The sequence below is a fragment of the Anoplopoma fimbria genome, chromosome 14 (genome assembly GCF_027596085.1).
Source record: "Anoplopoma fimbria isolate UVic2021 breed Golden Eagle Sablefish chromosome 14, Afim_UVic_2022, whole genome shotgun sequence".
Lineage (NCBI taxonomy): Eukaryota > Metazoa > Chordata > Actinopteri > Perciformes > Anoplopomatidae > Anoplopoma > Anoplopoma fimbria.
Genome location: NC_072462.1, coordinates 933,730 through 956,462, shown reverse-complemented (window position 1 = coordinate 956,462; position 22,733 = coordinate 933,730). Strand labels below are relative to the sequence as shown.

The following is a 22,733-nucleotide window of genomic DNA, read 5'->3' as shown; positions in this document are numbered from 1 at the left end:
CCTTGTTTCCTGTCTGCAGTGTCAAAATAAGAGCCTGAAGCTGACAGCACTTTATCTAAATATATTATAAATGTAGAAAATATGAAGTTTTTTATTTTTATTTTAAATTAGACTATTACTTCTATTTATAAAAACACAATACACGTTTAACATTTGCAGCATTGCATTGTGGGATTGTTATGAGCCAGTGGCACTGGGTGGGTTAATGGTTTATAGACTGGTCACATGACTTACCTGAGCCTGCAGGATGTGACTGACACATAGTGAACATAATAATAAAAGCTTTCTGTGATAGAATACTAAATAATCTCAATAAATAATCCTTTAAATCCAGTCAAATCACAAACATGATAATCATTTAATCCGTTTCTCTGATCTTTAAAACATTAAACTGCATTAAAGTAATATTTATTATTTGATGTGAAGATAAATCATTCACACAAACAGACAAGTTTTCACCTAAAATGTTGAATTTTTATTGTTCATCATCCGTTTAACATTTCACCAAAAACGTTTTTGCCTCATTTTCCTCCAGCATCAACATAAAAACAGTGAAAATCAAGTTACAGCCATGAAGAACACTGTGGAAACTTGTTTTTTTTGGCAAAAATCATTTTTGTTTTTTAAATTATGTGCTTCAAAGTTAAAAGGTTTTTAAGGTTTTACAGCAATAACTTACATTTTACAGTGTTATTTGTTTCCAACGAGATACAGAGCGGGAAGTTTTCAGCCAACGGACGATTTCTCAACTAAAATCCTTAAAAATTCACCAGGAAATTCAGGAACGGACTCAAACGTTTCCTCACAGACGAGCAGTGAGTTCATCTTTACGCTTCGGTCGGCTGGCAGCAAACTTCCTCCTCTGGAATAAATGCCGTTTGTGAGTGACGAGTGAGGTTCTGAAAAACTGATTTTTACATCCATCTGACAGAAAATCTTTAATTTGAACATTTCATCTGAAAATCACGACTTTAAACAATCTGTTCATGGAACTCTTCGGATTAAAAGCAGCTGTTTCATGTAGTAGTAATTTGCCTCTGCACTATACTTTTGCTCTGGTTTATGCTTTGAGATGCTTGTTTAAGAAAGGAGATGCACTGATGACTTCTGGTGACTAGTAGTTCTCTTGAATACCTATGTTGAACACACTTCCTGTAAGTCGCTTTGGATAAAAGCGTCTGCTAAATGACTGTAATGTAATGTAAAATAATAATAATCATAATTAAGCCTTTATTAGTCCCACAATGGGGAAATTCGGTTCTCTGCATTGACCATCCCGGAGGAGCAGTGGGCTGCGATGAAGCGCCCGGGGAGCAGCTGGGGTTAGGTGTCTCGCTCAAGGACACCTCGGCATGTTGCCTGTGGAGGGGTTCGAACCACCGACCTTGTGGTTATGGGTCAAGCGCTCTACCTCATGTGCCACAGCCGCCCCACATTTAATGTCCGAATATTTTAGACTCAAACTGCATCAAAGTGACATTCGACCTGTTGAACTCACCAAACTGTCTCCACACGGAGAGAATAAATTAATTTCTACCCGACGACAGGAGAAAAAATCTTGTTATTTTTTTCAGAACCAAACTCCGAAAGAGCAGAGTCGTCTTCAAACGCTACGGCTAGCAGAAACATTATCATCAGCATCATCATCATTGTTATATCACCATGGTAACGGTCATCGTTAAGGGGGCGGGGCCATGCAGGATCACAGGCAGAAAAGGGGTGGAGCTAAGCGCTACGCATCATTTTAGTGGTATAAAAACATAAAAAGTTCATCTTAAAGTTTTCTCTCATTGAATAAGGAGCCTTGATTGGCAGGTGAGAGGAGCCAATGAGGGAGAGGAGGGAGGTGAGGGGGCGGGGCTAGCACTTAAATACAGACTCACTTCCTGTACAGTTCAGTTCACAAACAAACACTTTCTGACGTTTCTTCCTCCGTATTTACATTCCTCCACTTCTGTCAACTGTCCAAACTGTGGCAGCCATTTTGTGTCTAACTACTTCCTGTTTCTTTTTCACACGGACGTCACGATGTACGAGCCACGCTCCCCGCCGCTGCCGCCGCCCGCCGCCCTTCGGCTCCCGTTTCTTAGCGACGGCCGTGGGGATGAGTGAAGGTCGCGTGGGGGTCGTTGATGAAGGTGACGATGATGTCGTGGTGGTTGGCGTGGGCGTGGTGGTGACATCGGTGTTGCTCTTCCTCGGGCTTGGCGTGTAGTTGAAGGGGCTGACTCGGGCCGCCACGGCGCCGCTCCGCTGCTGACTGCGCTGCTGCTGCTGCGGTTGTTGTTGCGGGCGTTCCGGCGTCAGCGGCGGTTTGTCGTCGAGGCTCTCGCAGCTCCGGCGCAGGTTGAGGTTGGAGGACGAGGAGGAGGAGGAGGAGGGGATCTTGGAGGAGGCGGGGCTGTCGATGACGGGCGGGGCGTTGGCGGTGGTTGGCGAGCGAGCCGAACAGGAAGAGGAGGAGCGCGGGTTGTTGACGGGACAATCCTCCAGACGAACCCACACGTCTTCTGATTTGTCGGAGAAGCGTCCGGCTGAGTCGCCGCCGCCACTGCTCTTCGCCTTCCTCCACGTTCCCTTCGACCTCACGGCGCTCTCCTCCTCGCTCCGCCCCTTCTCGCTGGACTCCGACGATGCAGACAGCACCGACGACGAGCTCCCCGTCCTCTTCCACGTCCCCACGCGAGGTAACGATGTCGAGTGTTTGCCGCTGCTCCCCCTCCTCCTCCCCCCAGCGCTGCTACTCTCCCGCTTCCAGGTTCCCGTGCGGCTGAACCGTGATGATGTCACTTCCTGTGGGCGTGACGGGCTCTCAGAGTGCGAGCGGTTGACGTCGTGTCTCCTGGTCGTTAACGGTAGCGGTGCATCGGGGCTGGACGGCGACTCTAACGCCGTCACAACCACCGCCGCTGCCGACTCCTCCAGCTTCCTCTTCAGCGTCGGACTCGGAGCTTCTTTGATGAAGGTCGACTGACGGACGAGTGCCGGCTTCTCTGGCTCCGCCTTCTGCTTCTTGGCGGCCGTGGAGCCACTGACCCTCGACGCTGACTCGCTCCTTGGGATGCCTCCACCGCCGCCGCCGCCGCCGCTCCTCGGCGCTCCGCTCTGTTTGGCCGGTCTGGAGGCTGAAGATGACGATGATGATGCACTTCCTGGAGACGCCGTACGCGGCATCTGAAGCAGCTTCCCTCCTTTCTGATTGGCTGCTGCACTGGAAGAGCGAGACGGCGTGGAGTCCCGAGAGGACCCGCCTCCTCTGTCAGCGCCGTCGTTGCTACCTGGAGGTTTGGCCACGGGTAACGCTCTGGGCTTGCTCCGCCCCCTGGCAGCTGGCTCCGCCCTCAGCTTCCCTGTGATCAGACTCCTGTACACCTTCTTCCCGCCTCTCAACGCCTTCGCTGCCTCCTCCTCCTCCTCCTGCTCCTCCTTCTTCTTCTTGGCCTCCAGCGTGGTGCGTTCTCCGGCCTTCAGAATCCTCGCCCCTCGCTTCATCGCCGCCTCCTCCTTCTCCTCCCCTTCTTCTTCTGCGTTGTTATTGGCTGCTGGCATGCGGAACGGCGAGCCCACAGACTTCAGGGAGAGAACCGAGTCGGAGTCTGATGACGGTTGGCGTGACAGCGGCGTGGCGGCGGCGGCGGCAGCGTTCAGGCTGCTGACGATGGAGTTGGCGCCCTCTTGGATCGCCTTCCAATCAAATGTCTCAGAGTCTGGGGAGGCGGGGCTTCTTGGCGCCTCTGAAGGCTCCTCCTCTGCCAAAATGTCATCCTCTGCTTTGGGAGCAGGAAGTGTCGTGGCAACGGGTGCGGCCGCGGCGGCGGCTGCAGCTTTCTTCTTCTTCTTGGGCATGGCGGAGCTGATGCACTCCTGCAGCAGGTCGTCCTCCGAGTCGATGCTCAGCGAGCTGAGCGAGGAGTTCCTGGAGAAGCAGACCGGCGTGTCTTCTACGTGGAACGCTTTGGGAGCGTAGCCGCTCGCCGCAGAGGGGCGGGGCTTCAACTCTTCCTGTGGGGGAGGAGGAGACTTTTTTCCCACCTTGCCTCCATCTTTCTCCTTGGGCGGCGGCGGAGCGAACTCCTTGTTGTTGTTCTCCTGGTCGATGTCGCTCAGCGAGCTCAGAGACGAGTTCCTGGAGAAGCAGACGGGCGTGTCCTCGATGGCGAACTTCTGCCTCTCATCGGACGCCGTCGCATTGGTAGCGGGTTTCGTTCGGGGGAAAACGGCCGCCGTCTGCTGCTTCCTCTTCCTGCCTTCTTCTTCTTTTGTTTTCTTCTCCTCGTCCTTCTCGCCGCCGTCGTCCTCGTCGAAGTCGAGCGAGCTCAGCGAGTCGTTGCGTGAGAAGCAGCACGGCGTTCCCTCGATGGGCGTGTAGTGATGCGGCGAGTCGAAGGCAAACCCTGGTTTTGCTTTGGCAGCTGTTGACGTGGTGACGGCGTACCCCGCCCGCTGGGGCATCGGCTTCACCGGCGAGGTCGGCTTCTTCTTCTGCTGCTGCAGGCCGAGAGGGGGCGGGACCGCAGGAGGGAGAGGCGGGGCTTGAAGGTGCTCGCTGTTCACCGATGCTCTGATTGGTTTTCTGGGTTTGGCTTTGGGCATGGCAGCGCTGATGCACTCGGCGAGGATGTCGTCACCATTCTCGCCTTCGGGTAGTCCGGCCCCCCTCCTCTGGACGGAGTTGGGCGGGGCTGAAGGTGCGACAGCGGCTACTGTCTCCTCATTGGGCGGGGAGTCGATAGTGAGGTCACTGAGCGAGGTGGCGGTGGAGAAGTTGAGCGGCGTTCCTTCCACACAGTAAACTCTCGGCACCTCCTCCGGCGGCGGAGGCACGTCCTTCCTCTGCTGTGATTGGGTGCGGCTCTGAGGTGGGTGGAGCTTATAAACAGGAAGCTGGCTGGGTTTCCTTGGCGCTGCTTGTTGCTGCTGCTGCTGCTGCTGCTTCTTTGGTTTCCGTGACGACTTGGGCATGGCCATGTTGATGCACGCCTCCAGGATCTCGATGTCGTCGTCGTCGTCAGACTCGTCAAGGATTGGTTCCCCCGCCTCCTCGTCCTTCCTCTCCTCGTTCCCTCCCTCCTCATCCTCTTTCTTACCCCTCATCTCTGCCGCGATGTACGGCTCGTCCAGACTGAGGGCGCTCAGACTGGAGGCTCTGGAGAAGCCGTGTGGCGTGCTCTCCGTGGCGAAATGCAGCAGGACGTCAGCGCTGCTCTCCTCCTCGTCCTTCTTCTTCTTGGTCTTCTCCTCCTGCTTTGTGTTCTGCGTTGGTGGCGGCATCGGTGGCGTCTTGGCGCGGCTCGGCGGCATGGTCTGACCCGGGCTGTCGGGAAGGTCGCTGGGGCTGACGACGCCGCTCGGCATGCCGCTACACGGCTCGCTGGAGCGCACGGAGCTAGCGATGGAGGAGGTGGAGAAGCTGTCCAGGGAGCTGACCGACGTGCAGCGGCTGAACATCAGCGGCGTCTCCTGAGCGTACGGTTGCTCCGGAGGACTCTTAGGCGTCCTGGCGCCCGATGACGACGCCACGTGGTGGTGGTGATGGTGGTGGGCGTGGCCGTGATGGTGGTGGTGACCACGCCTTCCTCGAGAGGAGGGAGCAGCGGCAGCAGCGGCGGCGGCAGCAGCAGCACTGGCGGTCTGGCTCTCCGCCTCCTTCTGCTGCCTCTGCTGCTGCTCGTGTGCGTCTTTCTCGCTGACAGGAAGTGTCGGGTAGTCGTTGCCGCCGCCGCCGCCCCTCCCTCCTCTTCTCTTCTTCCCGATGACATCGCCGTCTTCCTCTTCCTCCTCGGAGGACAGCGAGGAGAGAGAGCTGCCTCTGGAGAAGCAGATGGGCGTGTCCTCCACGCAATACGTCTGTGTCGCCTCCTGGTTGCCTTTTGGCACTGTGCGATTGGCTGGGGGCGGAGGGGGGCGGAGCTTGTTGCTGGAGGATGACGGAGGAGGCGGGCCAGAGGGAGCGGCGGTCTCCTCTTGCTTGAACAGCGGTTTGCGTGCGGCGTCAGCGCCGTACTTCAGGCTGTAGTCGATTGGCTGCTCGACTGTTGCGTCACCGCCAAAGTTTGACGTTGCCGCGGCAGCAACGTAGCGCGAGGATGCTGGGCGGACGCTATGCGGCTGCCGGTCGGCGCCTGGTCGTTGCCGTCGTTCCGTCTCCTCAGCCTGGCGCCCAGTTCGTCCTCCTCGTCGCTCTCGATGCTGCCACGGTGACTCGGACTCTGTCTCCCAGAGTTCAGCTGTTCGTCCGAGTACTTCAGGCTGTAGTTGATGGGCGTGTCCAACTCCCCGCCGTCGTCGTCCGCCATGTGGTTGGCGCTGCGGATCTTGTGCGCCAGGTCGGCCGGGTACTTCCTGTAGACGCAGCACTTGTTGACTCCGCTCTCGTCGGACGAGTAGAACGGCTCCGTCGACGGTTTCGTCTTGCCGCGGTTTCCGTATCCGTCGGCGCTCGTCACGCTGTTCAGGCTGTCGCTGGACGCTCGGACGCTGGGGGGAACACCGGCCGAGCGTACGGCACTTCCTCAGTCGTCCTTTTTGATCCGTCTCCGTTCTTCGGGCTCGACAGAACCGGCGTGTTGGTGTACGAGCGTGTCGGGTTCCCTGCTCCTGCTCCTCCAGCGCCGTTGCAGCCCCGCCCCTTCCTGTGCGCCGCTTTGGGGCTCAGGTTGTCGATGTTGTCGAAAGTCTCTGACAGCTGCTGGGCGTCCAGCTCCTCAAACAACGCCTTCTGTTTGCGGGCGTGCAGCGACGGGCGCCGGCGCCCGGCGACACCACGCTGGCGTCCTTGTAGCGGGCCGGCCGGTTGGCCATCAGGTTACGGAGGGCGGCGGCGCTGCCCATGGCGATCATCTTGTGACGGGAGTGAATGAGGTTGCGCAGCATGCCGACGGCGCCCAGCTCCCATAATGCCTCCTGGTCTTTGGAGTCTCTGGCCGACAGATTCCAGAGCGTCCCGCAGGCGTTGGACACGATGGTCAAACTGTGAGACTTCAGGTGCTGCAGCAGAGTCGGCAGGCAGCCGTGCTCACGTAAGATCTGCCTGCAAGACAACACACAGAAACGTGAGAGTTCATTTAATCCACACAGTGGATATTGTTGGTAATTACATAGTTATAACTAGTTCTACACAGATCGTTGTTACACAGTTTAACGTTAACCATCACAGAGTTAAATAAAGTTTGACTGACGATCGTTTTCCTCCAATATCATTTATGCTTTTCTAGTATCTGTAAAATGTCGTGTTGGTGATGAACTAGAATAAATCCAGTAGTTTGAAGGAGATGTTTTCACATGAATCGCATATTTACTGATTTTAGACCGATCAAACTTTTATTTCACACTCTCACAGTTAAACTGTGTAATTAATCAGCAGGTCACATGACTCCCTCACTGCTGATTTAAGGCTCTTTATCTAAACAGTTGTTTACTTGTTTACAGCTGTTTACCTGTGCGCTTCGTTGGTGGCGATGAGGCTGGACACGTTGCGGAGGATTCCGCCGCCGCTCTCGATGATGGCGAGCGTGTTGGTGTGGCTGCGGTGCGTCAGGGTTCCCACCAGAAACGCCAGAGCGCCGTCCACCGCGCAGATATCCGCCTTGTTCTCCGTGCAGTGAGCCGACAGGTTCCAGAGCGCGCTCAGTACGGACTTCAGAGTCGACTCCTGAAGGAGCAGAAGAAGAAACAAAGTGAAAAAACTACAGAAGAAACGATAGCAGCCGAAAATAAGCTTAAAATTGTGATATTTCATCAAAAACATTTTATTCTAAATGTCTCTTTTAAAATCTCGCCACAAATAAACAGTTTGTTTTAACCAGATTCTGTTAAAAACATTAAATTCTGAGCTCCTCAGTGAAACTATGAAGACATGATTGATTCATCTGAGACCAACAGTCAAGTGACAAAAAATCTGTGAAACTTTGACTGAACTTCTGCTGAACACAGAGCAGAGAGGAGAGGAGAGGCTGGAAAAGTGTAAATATCTCATCATATAAAACATATGGAGCCTCCTTTTTTCCAAACATTGGGAGAAATGTTGGATATTTAGATTCTATTGTTTTCCAATTTTTGGAAAATAAATGAACTGTGTTATTCTGAACTAAAGTCATGTTTGACTTCTCTCTACTTCTAGTCATGATTGTTCTGTTTCCATAGAGGAGCAGGAATTTAATTTTGAAGTGAAAATCAAGAACAAAGAGAGAAAAATGTGACAGGATCGAAGAACCCCCTCTGGGTTTCAGAGGGTTAATTACAGATGGAAACACAGTAATGATAGAAAATATGTTTTTTTTTACCTTCTGGACCTCGAGAGCGCAGCCCGTCAGCGCCCGCACGCTGCCGACCTCACGCAGCGTCTTCTTACTGTTGACATCGGCACGCCACGACAAGTTCCTCAACACACTCGCTATCACCTAAACAACCAAAAATACAAATATGAAACATAAAACCAATATGACAAAGAAACACTCAAACACTGAAATGTAAAAAGGCCTCCATTAAAAACAGGTGAGTTTACCTGCTGCAGGTCTTCACTGTCGGACTTCAGCTGAGCGACCATCGCTCTCATGCAGCCCTTCATGGAGCACAGCGTGGCCTGATGGGAAAACAACACCATGAAGCTGTGATCTGATTGGTCACAGAGTCAGAGGTGTGTGTGTGTGTGTGTGTGTGTGTGTGTGTGTGTGTGTGTGTGTGTGTGTGTGTGTGTGTGTGTGTGTGTGTGTGTGTGTGTGTGTGATGATGCAGCAGAAACATTGAAAGCATGAAAATGTTTTGTGTTTTCTCCAACCTTATTGGCTACGTCTCCAAAGGTGAGGTTGGTGAGCGCCATGCCGGCGTATCTCCTCAGGGTGACGCTGTAATGATCGCTGCTCAGACCGAACATCTCACAGTCCACCTGCAGCAGCTCCGCCACCGCCTGCAGACCGCCTGCAGGGACAGATAACCCACAGAGACACAGAGTATTAGAGTATGAATACCAGAGAGGGAAGATTAAACCAGTTAAACATTAAACCAGTTGGAGAAAGTGAGAAATGACGAGTCAGTAAATCTGACCACTGACCGAGTTCGTTCATGGCGTGTCGATGTTCTTCATCAAAGGAAAGCTTCATGAGGACGCAGACGGCCGGACAGATCTGATGCTCCACTGGAGACGGCACTGAAAACACAATATATATATTTATACAGTATTTATATATATATACAGTATATTATATATAGATATATATATTATATATATATAGTATATAGGTAGCTAGCTTGCTTGTCCATCTCCAGAGCTAGCTAGTTAGCTAACTAGTGGTCTCTTAGCAACATGGATTTAGGCAGAGTGACCGTTAGACCCAGCTCTGCCGATGACCACCACATCGCTGTTTGGTACATTTTATATAACCACTTTTATGTTAGCATGAAAGCATGGTGGAATAAGAGAAGCACGCTAACTAGCCAGCCGCCAAAGGAGTAACATTAAACATCTAAATGCTTTATATACACACACTCTTGTTACAGCGAAGGAAAGCACATTGCTTACTAGTGTTGTATTAAATGGAATTAGCGAGCTAGCCAAGTTGCCAGCCGTCTGCTAGTTAGCATGCTAATTCCACCACAGTTTTGTGCTACACTGGTTATGAGATCTCTTTAATAGTTTCATCTGACAGCGTTGGTTGTAAACAATGTTGTATTATACACATTATACAACATTTACACATTTAGACATGTGACGTGTCTGTGCTCCTGATTGGTCAGCATGTGTGTGACATCACTTACTGGGGTTGTCCTCCTGGTCGACGCCCCTCTCGTGGTTCTCCTGCCAGCTCCAGCACTCCTCGCAGTAATGTCGCACTTGCTCCAACAGGTGGAGCACTCTGATCTCACGCCGGCCTCTCTTGTCGTCGGGCTGACTGTGGACGATGTTGTGCAGCGCCGCCGATGCTCGCGCACGGGCCTCCTTGCTGCCACGAGAGTTACCTAGGCAACGGGAGAGATGTCAATAAAACAGGTGAGGTGCAGGAGATGCATGTGAGAAACGGATGAAAAATAAATAAAAAACAAGTTATGGTTACCTAGCAACAGGGAGTCCTTGTCGTTGCCGTGCAGCAGCTGGATGAGCAGCGGCAGGCAGCCAGACTGACGCATGGCGATGCACGAGTCCTGAGAGCTCGACATGGCGAGCAGCGTCCGCGACATGTCGTCTTTATCGTGAGTCCCCAGCATTGACAGAAGGCTATACACCATCTCCACCTGCAGGGGGCGACACAGGAATCTATTTACAGTGTACACCATCTCCACCTACTAGTTAAAAAAGCGGAATACAAGTATTTATAGGGCTGTTGCTAGGCAGAATAATAACCTTGGTGCCGAGGTGGCTGGTGATTCGTCGAGGCACAGAGTAGCTTGTCTCATTGGCCGGCTCGTGTTCTAACCGGCTGCTGGAGCTCTGAAGGAGGAAACAAAAAGGAAAGATTTAAAAACAAACAGAAAAGAGACAAAGTCAATAAGATGAAGAAGAACAAAAGGTCAAAGAACGCTCACCTGAGCTCCGGCCAATCCGCTGCTGTCGCTCGCCCCCGGAGCCTCCTCCACCTGGAGAGAGAGAGAGAAGGTGAAGATAAGACGCTCTTATTATTATTTAAATGTTTTATTCCCCCGTGTTAAATGGTGGTCCTGTGTTTACCCTTCTAGCAGTGAGAGGAACTATAAAAACACAGTCACATGTTCTCCTCACGGATACAAAACTTAAAATTCCAAACAGACTTTATTTAGATAAACTCATCACATATTGGGAATCTTAATGGTCCCTTTTAGCCAGAATTTTTTTTTTTTAAAGCTTGAAACTACTTTTTACAAGTTTAATACAGCTATTTATAAGCTTAAATGAGTTATTTGGAAAGTAAAGAAACACAAAATAAAATTCTTAAGAGTAGCTCAGGCTAAGAATAATGTTAATATAAATTATACTAATATTATAAACATTGAAAATGTTCTAGTAAATCTGTGGAAATCTTAAATTTTGAGAGACAGAAAGACTTTGGTTTCTGATGTGAACGTGTTTCTGTTAAATACCCCGACTGTAAAAACATCAACACGTCACATTCAGACTCCAGTGTTTAAACAAAGAACAGGTGAGGGTTACCTGTAGTCGGGCTCCCAGTCTCAGGATGTCTTTATCTATCTGCTGAATACGGGACACGCGATCCTGAAGACACACAAACACATAAAGGTCACATTTTGCCGTCGTGGGCCAGACAGGTGAATCAGCCTCCAGGTCAATCAGCCTCCAGGTCAATCAGCCTCCAGGTCAATCAGCCTCCAGGTGAGATCTCACCTGAGCTCTCCTCTCCATCTCCTGACAGGAACCCAGCTGCTCCTCCATCGCCGAGCGGATCTGACGGGCCTCGAACTCCAGCTGACGCCGACTCATGTCCGTCTGCAGAGTGAACTGACACAGAAACTCCAGTCACACATTGATTCAACAGAGCAGCCGGGGCTTATGGGTAATGTAGTAATTAGAGAACGGGACCAAAATGTGTATGATGGTTTGTATGTAAAACTTTTGAGTAGAAATACTCAAAAGGAGTCAAAAGAGCCTCCTGTGTAACGGTAAAAGTGTTCTCATCACTAGTCTTTTCACCAGAGCAGCCGAGGCTCATGGGTAATGTAGTAGAAATAGAGGAGAAATACTTGAAGAGCCTCCTGTGTAACAGTAAAGAGAGTATTTACGTTCTCGGTGAGCGGCAGACTGTCGATCCTCTTGGTGAGATTCTGCAGCTGAGCGTAGTACCAGTCCTTCTCCTTCTCCTCCTTCTCCAGCTCAGCCAATAGGAGAGACCTGTCAGGGAGCAGCAGCCAATCACAGAGCAGATATAGAGAGGAGCCAATCAGAGAGAGAGACAGAGAGAGAGAGGAGGGAACATTTTAAATCTGACAAAAACTACATAACAAAACACAAAAATATGTATATTAGTATCAACAACAGTACAGTTAGCAGTACTACTTTCAGCTGCAGGTATAGTAGTACAATCTGCAGTACCAGTACTGTAATAGTAAAGCAACAGTTGCAATACTAGTACACATTTATAGGTCTTGTAAGTTATATTTGTGGCAGCAGTATAGTCTGTGTATTGTGTGTTTTCAAGAATAGAAGTATTTACAGTATTAGTCGAACCAATAGTACCTCTCTTTCTCTGGCTTTTTTGTGTATTCTATGTGTACTAGTACCACAAGCAGAAATAGCACATTAGCGGTATCAGTAGCCAGTAGTACTATCAGCAGTATCAGTTTACACTAAAACTCTAAACAGTACCATTAGTAGTAGAATATTTTAAGTAATATTCTCAGTAGTACAATAAGAGTTTGCCGTATTAACAGTAGCAGTATTGTCAGTACTCTTAGTAGTACTATCAATACACGCGATAATACTAACAGTACTGTCAGCACTCTCAGTAGTACTATCAGTACCCTTAGCAGTACCATCAGTACTCTCAGCAGTACTCTCAGTCCTCTCAGCAGTACTCTCAGTCCTCTCAGCAGTACTCTCAGTACTCTCAGTACTCTCAGCAGTACTCTCAGCAGTACTCTTAGTACTCGCAGTACTCCAGTACTCTCAGCAGTACTCTCAGCAGTACCTCTCTTTCTCCAGCTCCTCAAGGCAGCGGTCGTGGCTGTCTCTGCCCGCAGTCGGCAGCCCTCTCCTGGGGAAGCCGGTGGTGGTCGAGGGGCCTGGAGCTCCGGAGCCTCCAGCTGCTCCTCCAGGAGCTGAAGAACCAGAGGAGGTGGAGCTGGAGGAGGACGAGGGGGGCAGAGGAGGCCTCGACCTGGGCTTAAACCCTGCAGACTCCAGGCTCATCTCTGGAGGAGGAGAGGCACAGACGTTAGGTTATACAGTGTGTGTGTGTGTGTGTGTGTGTGTGTGTGTGTGTGTGTGTGTGTGTGTGTGTGTGTGTGTGTGAACATATATCTACGTGTACACTCTGTGTGTGCCTTTGTTTTCGTCACCTTTCAGTCTTTCGATGAGCTCCAGCTGAGAGCCAGACGCCTCTCCAGAGTCTTCTTCTATGGTGCCCTGCAGCTGCTTCAGCACTTCCTGTTTGACACGAGTTAAGAAAATAAAAGTGGAACAACGTTACATCACAGTGAACCAAGTCCGTGTTTTTCTGGTCTGCTGACAGGGAGGAACCAGAGTCTTTAAAATAAAATCCTGATGAAAAAACAACACAAATCTACATTATATGAATCGATAATTTATAACAATAATAACCCCTATAAACAGATATAAAGCTATATATATCTCGCTCTCTCTTTTTGTCGTGTCTCTCTCCCCAGTTTTTCAGCGTAAATCGTTGTTTCTCGACTCACCACGATGAAACGGCAGCGTTCATACAGCGACATGATGGAAACTAACACTACTCACACTGTCCATGTGTGTTTTCTGCTCATCGACAGTAAACAGGAAACGGGAAACGGGAAATGGGAAACGGGAAGTGAGTGCGAGTTTGGAGAGGAAGGATAGGACAATAAAGAACAATAAAACTGCGAGTTACAAGACAACAAACACAGAGAGATGTGAAAAATAAGACTGAAACAGAAATCTAGCAACTGAAAAAAACCCAGAAACAATGAGCAAATGAAAGAGTCAGAACAAGAATTAAACCAAAAGAAATAAAACGACTACAACTAAATCAGGACGATAAAAGACATACAAGTTGGAGAGTAACAAAATAAATAGTAAAAAGCATAATAAAACAATAGAAAATGAGGATAGTAATTAAAGCAGAAAAGATTAAACTAAATAAAAATACAAAAACATAAAATACACAGAAAGGAAACAAAGGAAATGGACGAGAATTAAACAAAAATAAATAATATAGAGATGAATAGAATGAACAAAACGTGATAAATGAAAAAAAAAGACGTTAAAAGAGAGAAAGTATAAAGAAATGTAGAACTGACAAGAGAAAAACAGAACAAACAAACAGGAAGTAAAATACAATGAAAAGAAGACAGAAAGAAAAAGAAACAGATGAAGAAGAGAGTCGGGAAAGATGAGCGGAGACGACAGACGGCTCACTCTGTCGGGTTTCCTGAGTACAATGAGGGAAACCAGAGATCCTCAAACAGACAGACATCTCACTCTGAACAACAACAAGGAGCTCATTCTGAAGCTCAGAGCGGCGCGTGATTGGTGGAAAATACCACAAGTCTATTCTGGGGCAAAGAGAGAGAGACAATGAGTTTATATGACAGCGGGGGGGAGAGACACTGCGTATAGACGAGACGGAGAGAGAGAGAAAGGGAGAGAGACGGAGAGAGAGAGTTTATATGACAGAGAAAAAGAGAGAGAGCGAGAGACACCGAGTATAGACGAGGGCGAGAGAGAGAGAGACTGAGTATAGATGATGGGGAGAGAGAGAGAGAGAGACACTGAGATTATATGACATGGAGAGAGAGAGAGAGAGAGCGAGAGAGACAGACGGAGTATAGATGATGGGGAGAGAGACACTGAGTTTATATGACAGAGAGTAAGAGAGGCATTGAGTATAGATGATGGGGAGAGAGACACTGAGTTTATATGACAGAGAGTAAGAGAGGCATTGAGTATAGATGATGGGGAGAGAGACACTGAGTTTATATGACAGAGAGTAAGAGAGGCATTGAGTATAGATGATGGGGAGAGAGACACTGAGTTTATATGACAGAGAGTAAGAGAGGCATTGAGTATAGATGATGGGGAGAGAGAGTAAGAGAGAGACACTGAGGCTACATGCACACTTTTTCGTTGAAACTCTGGGTTTTAGAACAAAAAGGATCTCCGTCCACACGGCCGTTTCAGTATCATATTTCAAAATGACTTCCGTGGATTATAACACCCCTGAAAACATGAGTACTGACCTTCATGTTGGAGGCCTCACTTTCCAGTTTGGTCAGATGGTTGGAGTTGTCCTGCAGCTCCTGTCGCAAGTTAGAGTTCTCCATCTTTAGCACCTCCACCTGTCTCAGCAGCTGGTCGTAAGACGCTGCCGCCATGTTGGACGACCCACGTCAGACCTGCACAGAACAGTGCGTAGTGCTGTAGTACTGTAGTGCTGTAGTTCTGTAGTGCTGTAGGACTGTAGTACTGTAGTGCTGTAGGACTGTAGTGCTGTAGGACTGTAGTGCTGTAGGACTGTAGTGCTGTAGGACTGTAGTGCTGTAGGACTGTAGACTGTAGTGCTGTAGGACTGTAGGACTGTAGTGCTGTAGGACTGTAGTGCTGTAGTACTGTAGTGCTGTAGTGCTGTAGACTGTAGTGCTGTAGGACTGTAGTGCTGTAGGACTGTAGTGCTGTAAGACTGTAGTGCTGTAGTGCTGTAGTACTGTAGTGCTGTAGGACTGTAGTGCTGTAGGACTGTAGTGCTGTAGGACTGTAGTGCTGTAGGACTGTAGTGCTGTAGGACTGTAGTGCTGTAGGACTGTAGTGCTGTAGGACTGTGCTGTAGGACTGTAGTACTGTAGTACTGTAGTGCTGTAGGACTGTAGTGCTGTAGGACTGTAGGACTGTAGTACTGTAGTGCTGTAGGACTGTAGTGCTGTAGGACTGTAGTGCTGTAGGACTGTAGTGCTGTAGTACTGTAGTACTGTAGTGCTGTAGGACTGTAGTGCTGTAGGACTGTAGTGCTGTAGTGCTGTAGGACTGTAGTGCTGTAGTACTGTAGTGCTGTAGGACTGTAGTGCTGTAGTACTGTAGTGCTGTAGTACTGTAGTGCTGTAGGACTGTAGTGCTGTAGTACTGTAGTGCTGTAGTACTGTAAGACTGTAGTGCTGTAGGACTGTAGTGCTGTAGGACTGTAGTGCTGTAGTACTCTAGTGCTGTAGGACTGTAGTGCTGTAGTGCTGTAGTGCTGTAGGACTGTAGTACTGTAGTGCTGTAGGACTGTAGGACAGAGTAGGCAGGACATATGCATTTGTTCCCCACTCTACGTCCGTTGTGCGGTGTCTGCCGGGGCCAATAATAATGATACTGTTAGCTAGCTAGCGTTAGCAGCTGTGTAACACACTTGATAGCGATGGTGTTGGCTAGCTAGCATGTCGTGGTGTTACGTAGCAGTGATTGGAGGCTGGAGCGATCAATAGGCCCTTTTAACAGAAGTCATATTGACGTTCCATTGGAGGGTAAACACAGGTGGAACTAACACCATTAATTATGACTCTGTTCCATTCAGGTGGACCAGACTCTGGTGTTGTACATGCTGGCTCACTGAATCACTGCTATGAATTGTCAACATGGATCCTGTTTTATCCAGTCCTCCCTCTCACTGCATGCATTAACTACTTATTTATCTCATCACACTACAGAGAAACCTCTGTAGTGTGTGTGTGTGTGTGTGTGTGTGTGTGTGTGTGTGTGTGTGTGTGTGTGTGTGTGTATGTATGTGTATATCATGTGATGTGTCCTCTCAGTTACAAACACTGATGTCACTGTTTGACTGTCACATGATTCACCAACTGATCACGACACACATTAACACAAAACTGCAGTTTAATGTGTAGTACTACACCAATATAGTACTACAACACTGTAGTTTAATGTGTAGTACTACACCAATATAGTACTACAACACTGTAGTTTAATGTGTAGTACTACACCAATATAGTACTACAACACTGTAGTTTAATGTGTAGTACCAGAACAATATAGTACTACAACACTGTAGTTTAATGTGTAGTACCAGAACAATATAGTACTACAACACTGTAGTTTAATGTGTAGTACCAGAACAATATAGTACTACAACACTGTAGTTTAATGTGTAGTACCAGAACAATATAGTACTACAACACGGCAGATTACTGTGCAGTACTACAGAAATGTATTACTACAACACTGCATTTTAATCTGCTACAACAATGTAATACTAAAACACTGCTGTTTCATGTGGACTACTACAACAATGTAGTACCACATCACTGCAGTTTAATCTGCAGTACTACAAAAAGGTAGTACTCAAATATGTAGTACTACAAATATGTAGTACTCCAACACTGCAGTTTAATCTACAGTACCTTAAAAAATGTAGTACTCAAATATGTAGTACTACAAAAATATAGTACCACATCACTGCAGTTTAATCTGCAGTACTACAAAAATGCAGTACTCAAAATACGTAGTATTACAACACTGCAGTTTAATCTTTAACTGAATCTCTTTGGACAGAAGGAAGTTTTATTTGTTATTTACTGTTGAAATATCAATCAATCAATCAATCAATCAATCAATCAATCAATAAATAAATAAAATAATCAGCACATTGATCAACAATGATAATAATCAATAGTTCTGCTCAGTGTGAAGAAGTCACAGGGGAAAAAAATGGGTGTAAAGTACTTTTGCTGTGTTTGGCTTTACTTGTAGTATTGCAGTAAAGTTTGATAAATATTGATCATATTTTTTGTTGTGATACCAACACGTCCCAGATACCCAGTACTACTGCAGTACTACATGTCAACTACATAGTACTGCATGTCAACTACATTATACTCCATGTAATGTACACAGTACTGCACATCTACATTATACTCAATGTAATGTACACAGTACTGCACATCATCTACATTATACTCCATGTAATGTACACAGTACTGCACATCATCTACATTATACTCCATGTAATGTACACAGTACTGCACATCATCTACATTATACTCCATGTAATGTACACAGTACTGCACATCATCTACATTATACTCCATGTAATGTACACAGTACTGCACTTCATCTACATAATACTGCAGTAAATCTACACAGTACTAAATGTCATCTTCATCATACTGCAGGTCATCAACATAGTACTACATGTTAACTAGACAGTACTACATGTCGTGTACACAGTAGTACATATCATCTACATAATACTGCATGTAATTTACACAGTACTACATGACAACTAGAGAGAACTACAGGTCACCTACAGAGAACTACAACTGCCACACAGTCTCAGATCTTCCTGTTTAACAGTTTCTCCATCATCAATAATTAATCAATAATGGCATTGTGGTGTCTGAAGATCAAACACAGTGATCAGTCTGATCAGCTGGAACAATAGAAACATCAAAGGACACAATAGAAAACAACCTCTGCTCCTCTCATCATCATCATCATCTTCTTCACCACCACCATCATCATCACCATCCTTCCTTTATTTCCTCCCTCTGCCTCCATCCTCCATCACCGGTCGGCCATTTTCTCTCCCTCCTCTCTCCTCCCTCCATCATCCCTGCCTCCCCCTCCACCCATCCTCCCTCTCTCCCCAGTTGCAGGAAACAAACACACACCACACATTAAATCCACCAAAGAAGAAGAAAAACACACCAGAGAGCAGACAATGAGAGGAGAAAAGAACAACCTCCCCCTTATCCTCCATCCTCCCCCGTCCCCTCCCGTCCTCCTCCCCCCCTCTCCCCCTCTCTCTGTCAATAATCCCTTTGACATGAAAATAAAAACACAGAGGGAGGAGGACGGATGATTAAAAGGAGAATAGATTCTGGATTGAGAAAGAGAAAATGGCAGCTCACCCCATCGCTGTAGCCTCCATCACCCTCCCTGTCTCTCTCTCTCCGTCTGACAGAGGGCAGTCAGCTGGGCAAACAAGCAGCCAATCAGAGGGCAGAGACAGTGAGAGGGGGGGGGGGGGGCAAGAGGAGAGAGGCTGCCTCTCCCTCCTCCTCCTGCTCCCAGAATGCTTTGCAGCAGTTGCTGCAGGCAGACTGACTGGGTTACTGAGACACTAGCGCACACACACACACTGCAGTCTGATCAATATCACTGTTCTTCATGTATTAACGTTATATATTAATATATATATATATATATATATATATATATATATATATATTTATTTATTTTTCTTCAAAATTCAATTCAATTCAGTTTATTTTGTATAGCCCAGAATCACAAATTACAAATTTGCCTCAGAGGGCTTTACAATCTGTGCACGTGTGTGATATCTTTCATCAAAAACATTTTATTCTACACGTCTAATTTAAGATTTCGCTACAAATAAACCGTTTTAACCAGATTCTGTTAAAAACATTAAATTCTGAGCTCCTCTGTGAAACTATGAAGCCATGATTGATTCATCTGAGAACAACAGTCATGTGACAACAAATCAGTGAAACTTTGATTGAACTGCTGCTGAACACAGAGCAGAGAGGAGAGGCCGTAAAACTGTAAATAGTTAAATATATACAGCAAGTAAAGCCTCCATTTTTTTTCCAACAATGGCAACACACACTTTTTAAAAAGAAATTTAACTTGAGCCGCCACTGTGGTCACGGTTAGTAGAGACTTCAGTTCATACACTTCACTGATAAACTCAACAACACCACTTCATGAGCAAAGAGGGTTTTTCACTTCAGTCCAAACTGAACACTTCCTTTCTCTCACTTCAATTCAAAAGGGCTTTAATGGCATTAAAGTTTTAAAAAACAACGTTGCCAAAGTATCAAGATACAAAAGTACACAAAAATGAACTAATCTCCACATTGAAAACTGAACACCAACCCAACTAACGAATATTCAGCTTTACTCCAAAAAACCGTGTCCCTCCGAAGAAAAACCTTCTTTTCAACGTGAAACTCTTCAGGCTGACCTAAATGCTTCCAGGCTTCAGGCGTTGCCGTGGTAACCAACATCCAAATCAGAATGTGAATGCATCAGAGTCCTGCTCACACTGTCGGGGTTTAATTTGCAGTTTGACGGCTTGTGTTAGAGGTGCAACAAATCACGAAACTCACAGATCGGATCGACACCCAAAAAGTGTGTGTGTGTGTGTGTGTGTGTGTGTGTGTGTGTGTGTGTGTGTGTGTGTGTGTGTGTGTGTGTGTGTGTGTGAGAGAGGGATCAATAGAGGCGTCCTCTACCTTCGGTGACCCTCACCATTTGGACATCAGCCTAACATTGCATTTATTGATAAACCATGATTTTGATCTGATGTTTGTAACCTGACATCACCCACAATATGCCCGTAAGCAGGGAAAAAAATGTTCCATTAAATTCTCAATTTAGTTATTGAGATTATAATTTACGCAGATAGGATGGACTCAGGAAGAAAAGCTGAGTTTATACTTGGGGCGCGATCCTGTGACTGACAAAAACTGTTAACTGATAAAACACTATTTACATTTCTAGGGATACTACAAAGATAAACAATTATTTTAAATGCTTTAGAATCCATTTAAATAAATATTTTGCAGCCAAATTAAATAGTTTACAGGATATTCAACCTTTGTTTCTTAATAATACATTTAATACTACAATAAAGTATTTCATGAATGTGAGAATATGAGACAGAGAAACGCAGACTAGGCAAGTTGTCAAGACCAAGTAACAGAACCGTAGTAATGAAGTACTCCACAGTAGCAGTACTGCAGTGTGCTGTAGTAGTTCATATTGTTCACTAGCAATAAGTACTGTACAGTACTACTGCTGTACTTATTGCTAATGTACATTACCACTAGCAATAAGTACTTATAATGTACAGAAGCAGTAAGTAGTAATGTAGTAGTACTACAGTAGTACTGTAATGTTACAGGTACAGTGGTCCTCCTGCACAGCAGTAGTACTGTACTACTACTGTACAGTACTAATACTGTACAGTAGTACTAGTAGCAGTACTACTACTAGTACTGTACAGTACTAATACTGTACAGTACTAGTAGTAGTACTGTACTACTACTAGTACAGCAGTAGTAGTACAGTACAGCAGTAGTACTGTACAGTACTTATTGCTAGTGAACAATATGAACTACTACAGCACACTGCAGTACTGCTACTGTGGAGTACTTCATTACTACGGTTCTGTTACTTGGTCTTGACAACTTACTACTGTACACTAGTAGTAGTACAATAGTACTACTACTACTGTACAGTAGTAGTGTAAGTAGTACTATAGTACTACTAGTAGTACTATAGTACTAGCTGTTAGCTGCTAGCCGTTAGCTGTTAGCTGCTAGCTGTTAGCTGCTAGCTGTTAGCTGTTAGCTGTTAGCTCAACAGTAGCTCTCACTGACCCGCTCCTTCATCTCACAGAACATCCACAGAGCTATAAACACGGTGCTCCCCGTCTGTCTGTCTGCTGTCTGCTGTCTGTCGGTCTGTCGGTCTGTCCACAGACGTCCACCAACAACAGACGTTAGCCTGAAGCTAAGCTAAGCTAGCCGCTCTCACCTTCTGGAGGAACCTCAGCGGCCGTGAGTCCGGAGCCTCGCCGGGACTCACGCAGCGCTCAGCGGCGTCAGACGCGTCTCATGTCTCCGGTCACTGCGTCACAGAGTCACAGAGGCCGAGAGACGCTGAGCTCAGTCCTCTCTGTTGTGAAGAAACTGCTGCTGAGGAGGAAGAGGAGGACCGCCATCTTGTGTCTGCTCACAGACCCGGAAATACACTCAGTACTCAGTACTATACACTATACACAGAGTACTATACACAGAGTACTGAGTACTATACACAGAGTACTATACACAGAGTACTGAGTACTATACACAGAGTACTATACACTATACACAGAGTACTATAGCCTACACAGAGTACTGAGTACTATACACAGAGTACTATACACTATACACAGAGTATTGAGTACTATACACAGAGTACTATACACTATACACAGAGTACTGAGTACTATACACAGAGTACTATACACTATACACAGAGTACTGAGTACTATACACAGAGTACTATACACAGAGTACTATACACAGAGTACTGAGTACTATACACAGAGTACTATACACTATACACACAGAGTACTATACACAGAGTACTATACACTATACACAGAGTACTGAGTACTGAGTACTATGTACTGTGTACTGTGTACTGAGTACTATACACTGTGTACTGAGTACTATGTACTGTGTACTGAGTACCGTGTACCGAGTACTGTGTACTGTGTACTCTGTTACATGAGGGTAACGGACCGGCTACAATACATACTGCATGTAATACTACTGACAATGAATAGAAGTATTATGAGCTTCATGTACTGAAAGTATCAGTAGTAAAAGTACTTACTGTATTCGTATTTGTTTACTGCACTTATCCTATTCGTAGTAGTTTGTAGCACTTATTATATTCGTATTAGTCTGTTGCAAGTATTGTTTTCGTAGTAATTTGCCTCTGCACTATACTTTTGCTCTGGTTTATGCTCTAAGATGCTTGTTTAAGAAAGGAGATGCACTTATGACTTCTGGTGACTAGTAGTTCTCTTGAATACCTATGTTGAATACACTTCCTGTAAGTCGCTTTGGATAAAAGCGTCTGCTAAATGACTGTAATGTAATGTAATGTAATGTACTGAAGTAGTATCATATTTATATAGTACTACATATCAGCAGTAAAAGTACACAAATACTTAAGTATTATCAGTTTCATGTATTTAAAGTATCAGTAGTGAAAGTTTTCATGTATTCTCAACAAAAATGTGGTTGAAGTATCAAAAGTAAAAGTACTTAAGTATTAACAGCTCCATGTATTTAAAGTATCAGTAGTAAAAGTACTTAAGTTTATCGGCAACATGTGGTTAAAGTATCAGGAGAAAAGTACACATGTATTCTCAGCTCATGTGGTAAAAGTGTCAGTAGTAAAAGGTATTATCAGCTTTATACAGTAAAATTAACAGTAGTGAAAGTACTGAAGTAGTATCATCTTTATATAGTACTACGTACCAGCAGTAAAAGTACACAAATACTTAAGTATTATCAGATTCATGTAG

The 22,733-nt window shown here is 46.4% G+C and overlaps 1 protein-coding gene across 1 annotated transcript; it reads right to left on the bottom strand.

Annotated features, from left to right (window-relative positions):
* Nucleotides 1-452: 452 nt before the first annotated feature.
* On the bottom strand, nucleotides 453-21,266 carry apc (APC regulator of WNT signaling pathway). Its single transcript, XM_054611984.1, is given in 21 exon segments — nucleotides 453-2,064; nucleotides 2,066-6,093; nucleotides 6,096-6,478; nucleotides 6,481-6,744; nucleotides 6,747-7,030; nucleotides 7,437-7,651; nucleotides 8,283-8,399; nucleotides 8,504-8,581; nucleotides 8,777-8,916; nucleotides 9,050-9,145; nucleotides 9,754-9,954; nucleotides 10,050-10,227; nucleotides 10,337-10,423; nucleotides 10,519-10,569; nucleotides 11,120-11,182; nucleotides 11,312-11,425; nucleotides 11,707-11,815; nucleotides 12,612-12,834; nucleotides 12,982-13,069; nucleotides 14,875-15,030; nucleotides 21,188-21,266. Coding segments are annotated over 20 exon segments (6,906 nt in total). The 5' UTR covers nucleotides 15,010-15,030; nucleotides 21,188-21,266; the 3' UTR covers nucleotides 453-2,012.
* Between the last annotated feature and the right edge of the window lie 1,467 nt (nucleotides 21,267-22,733).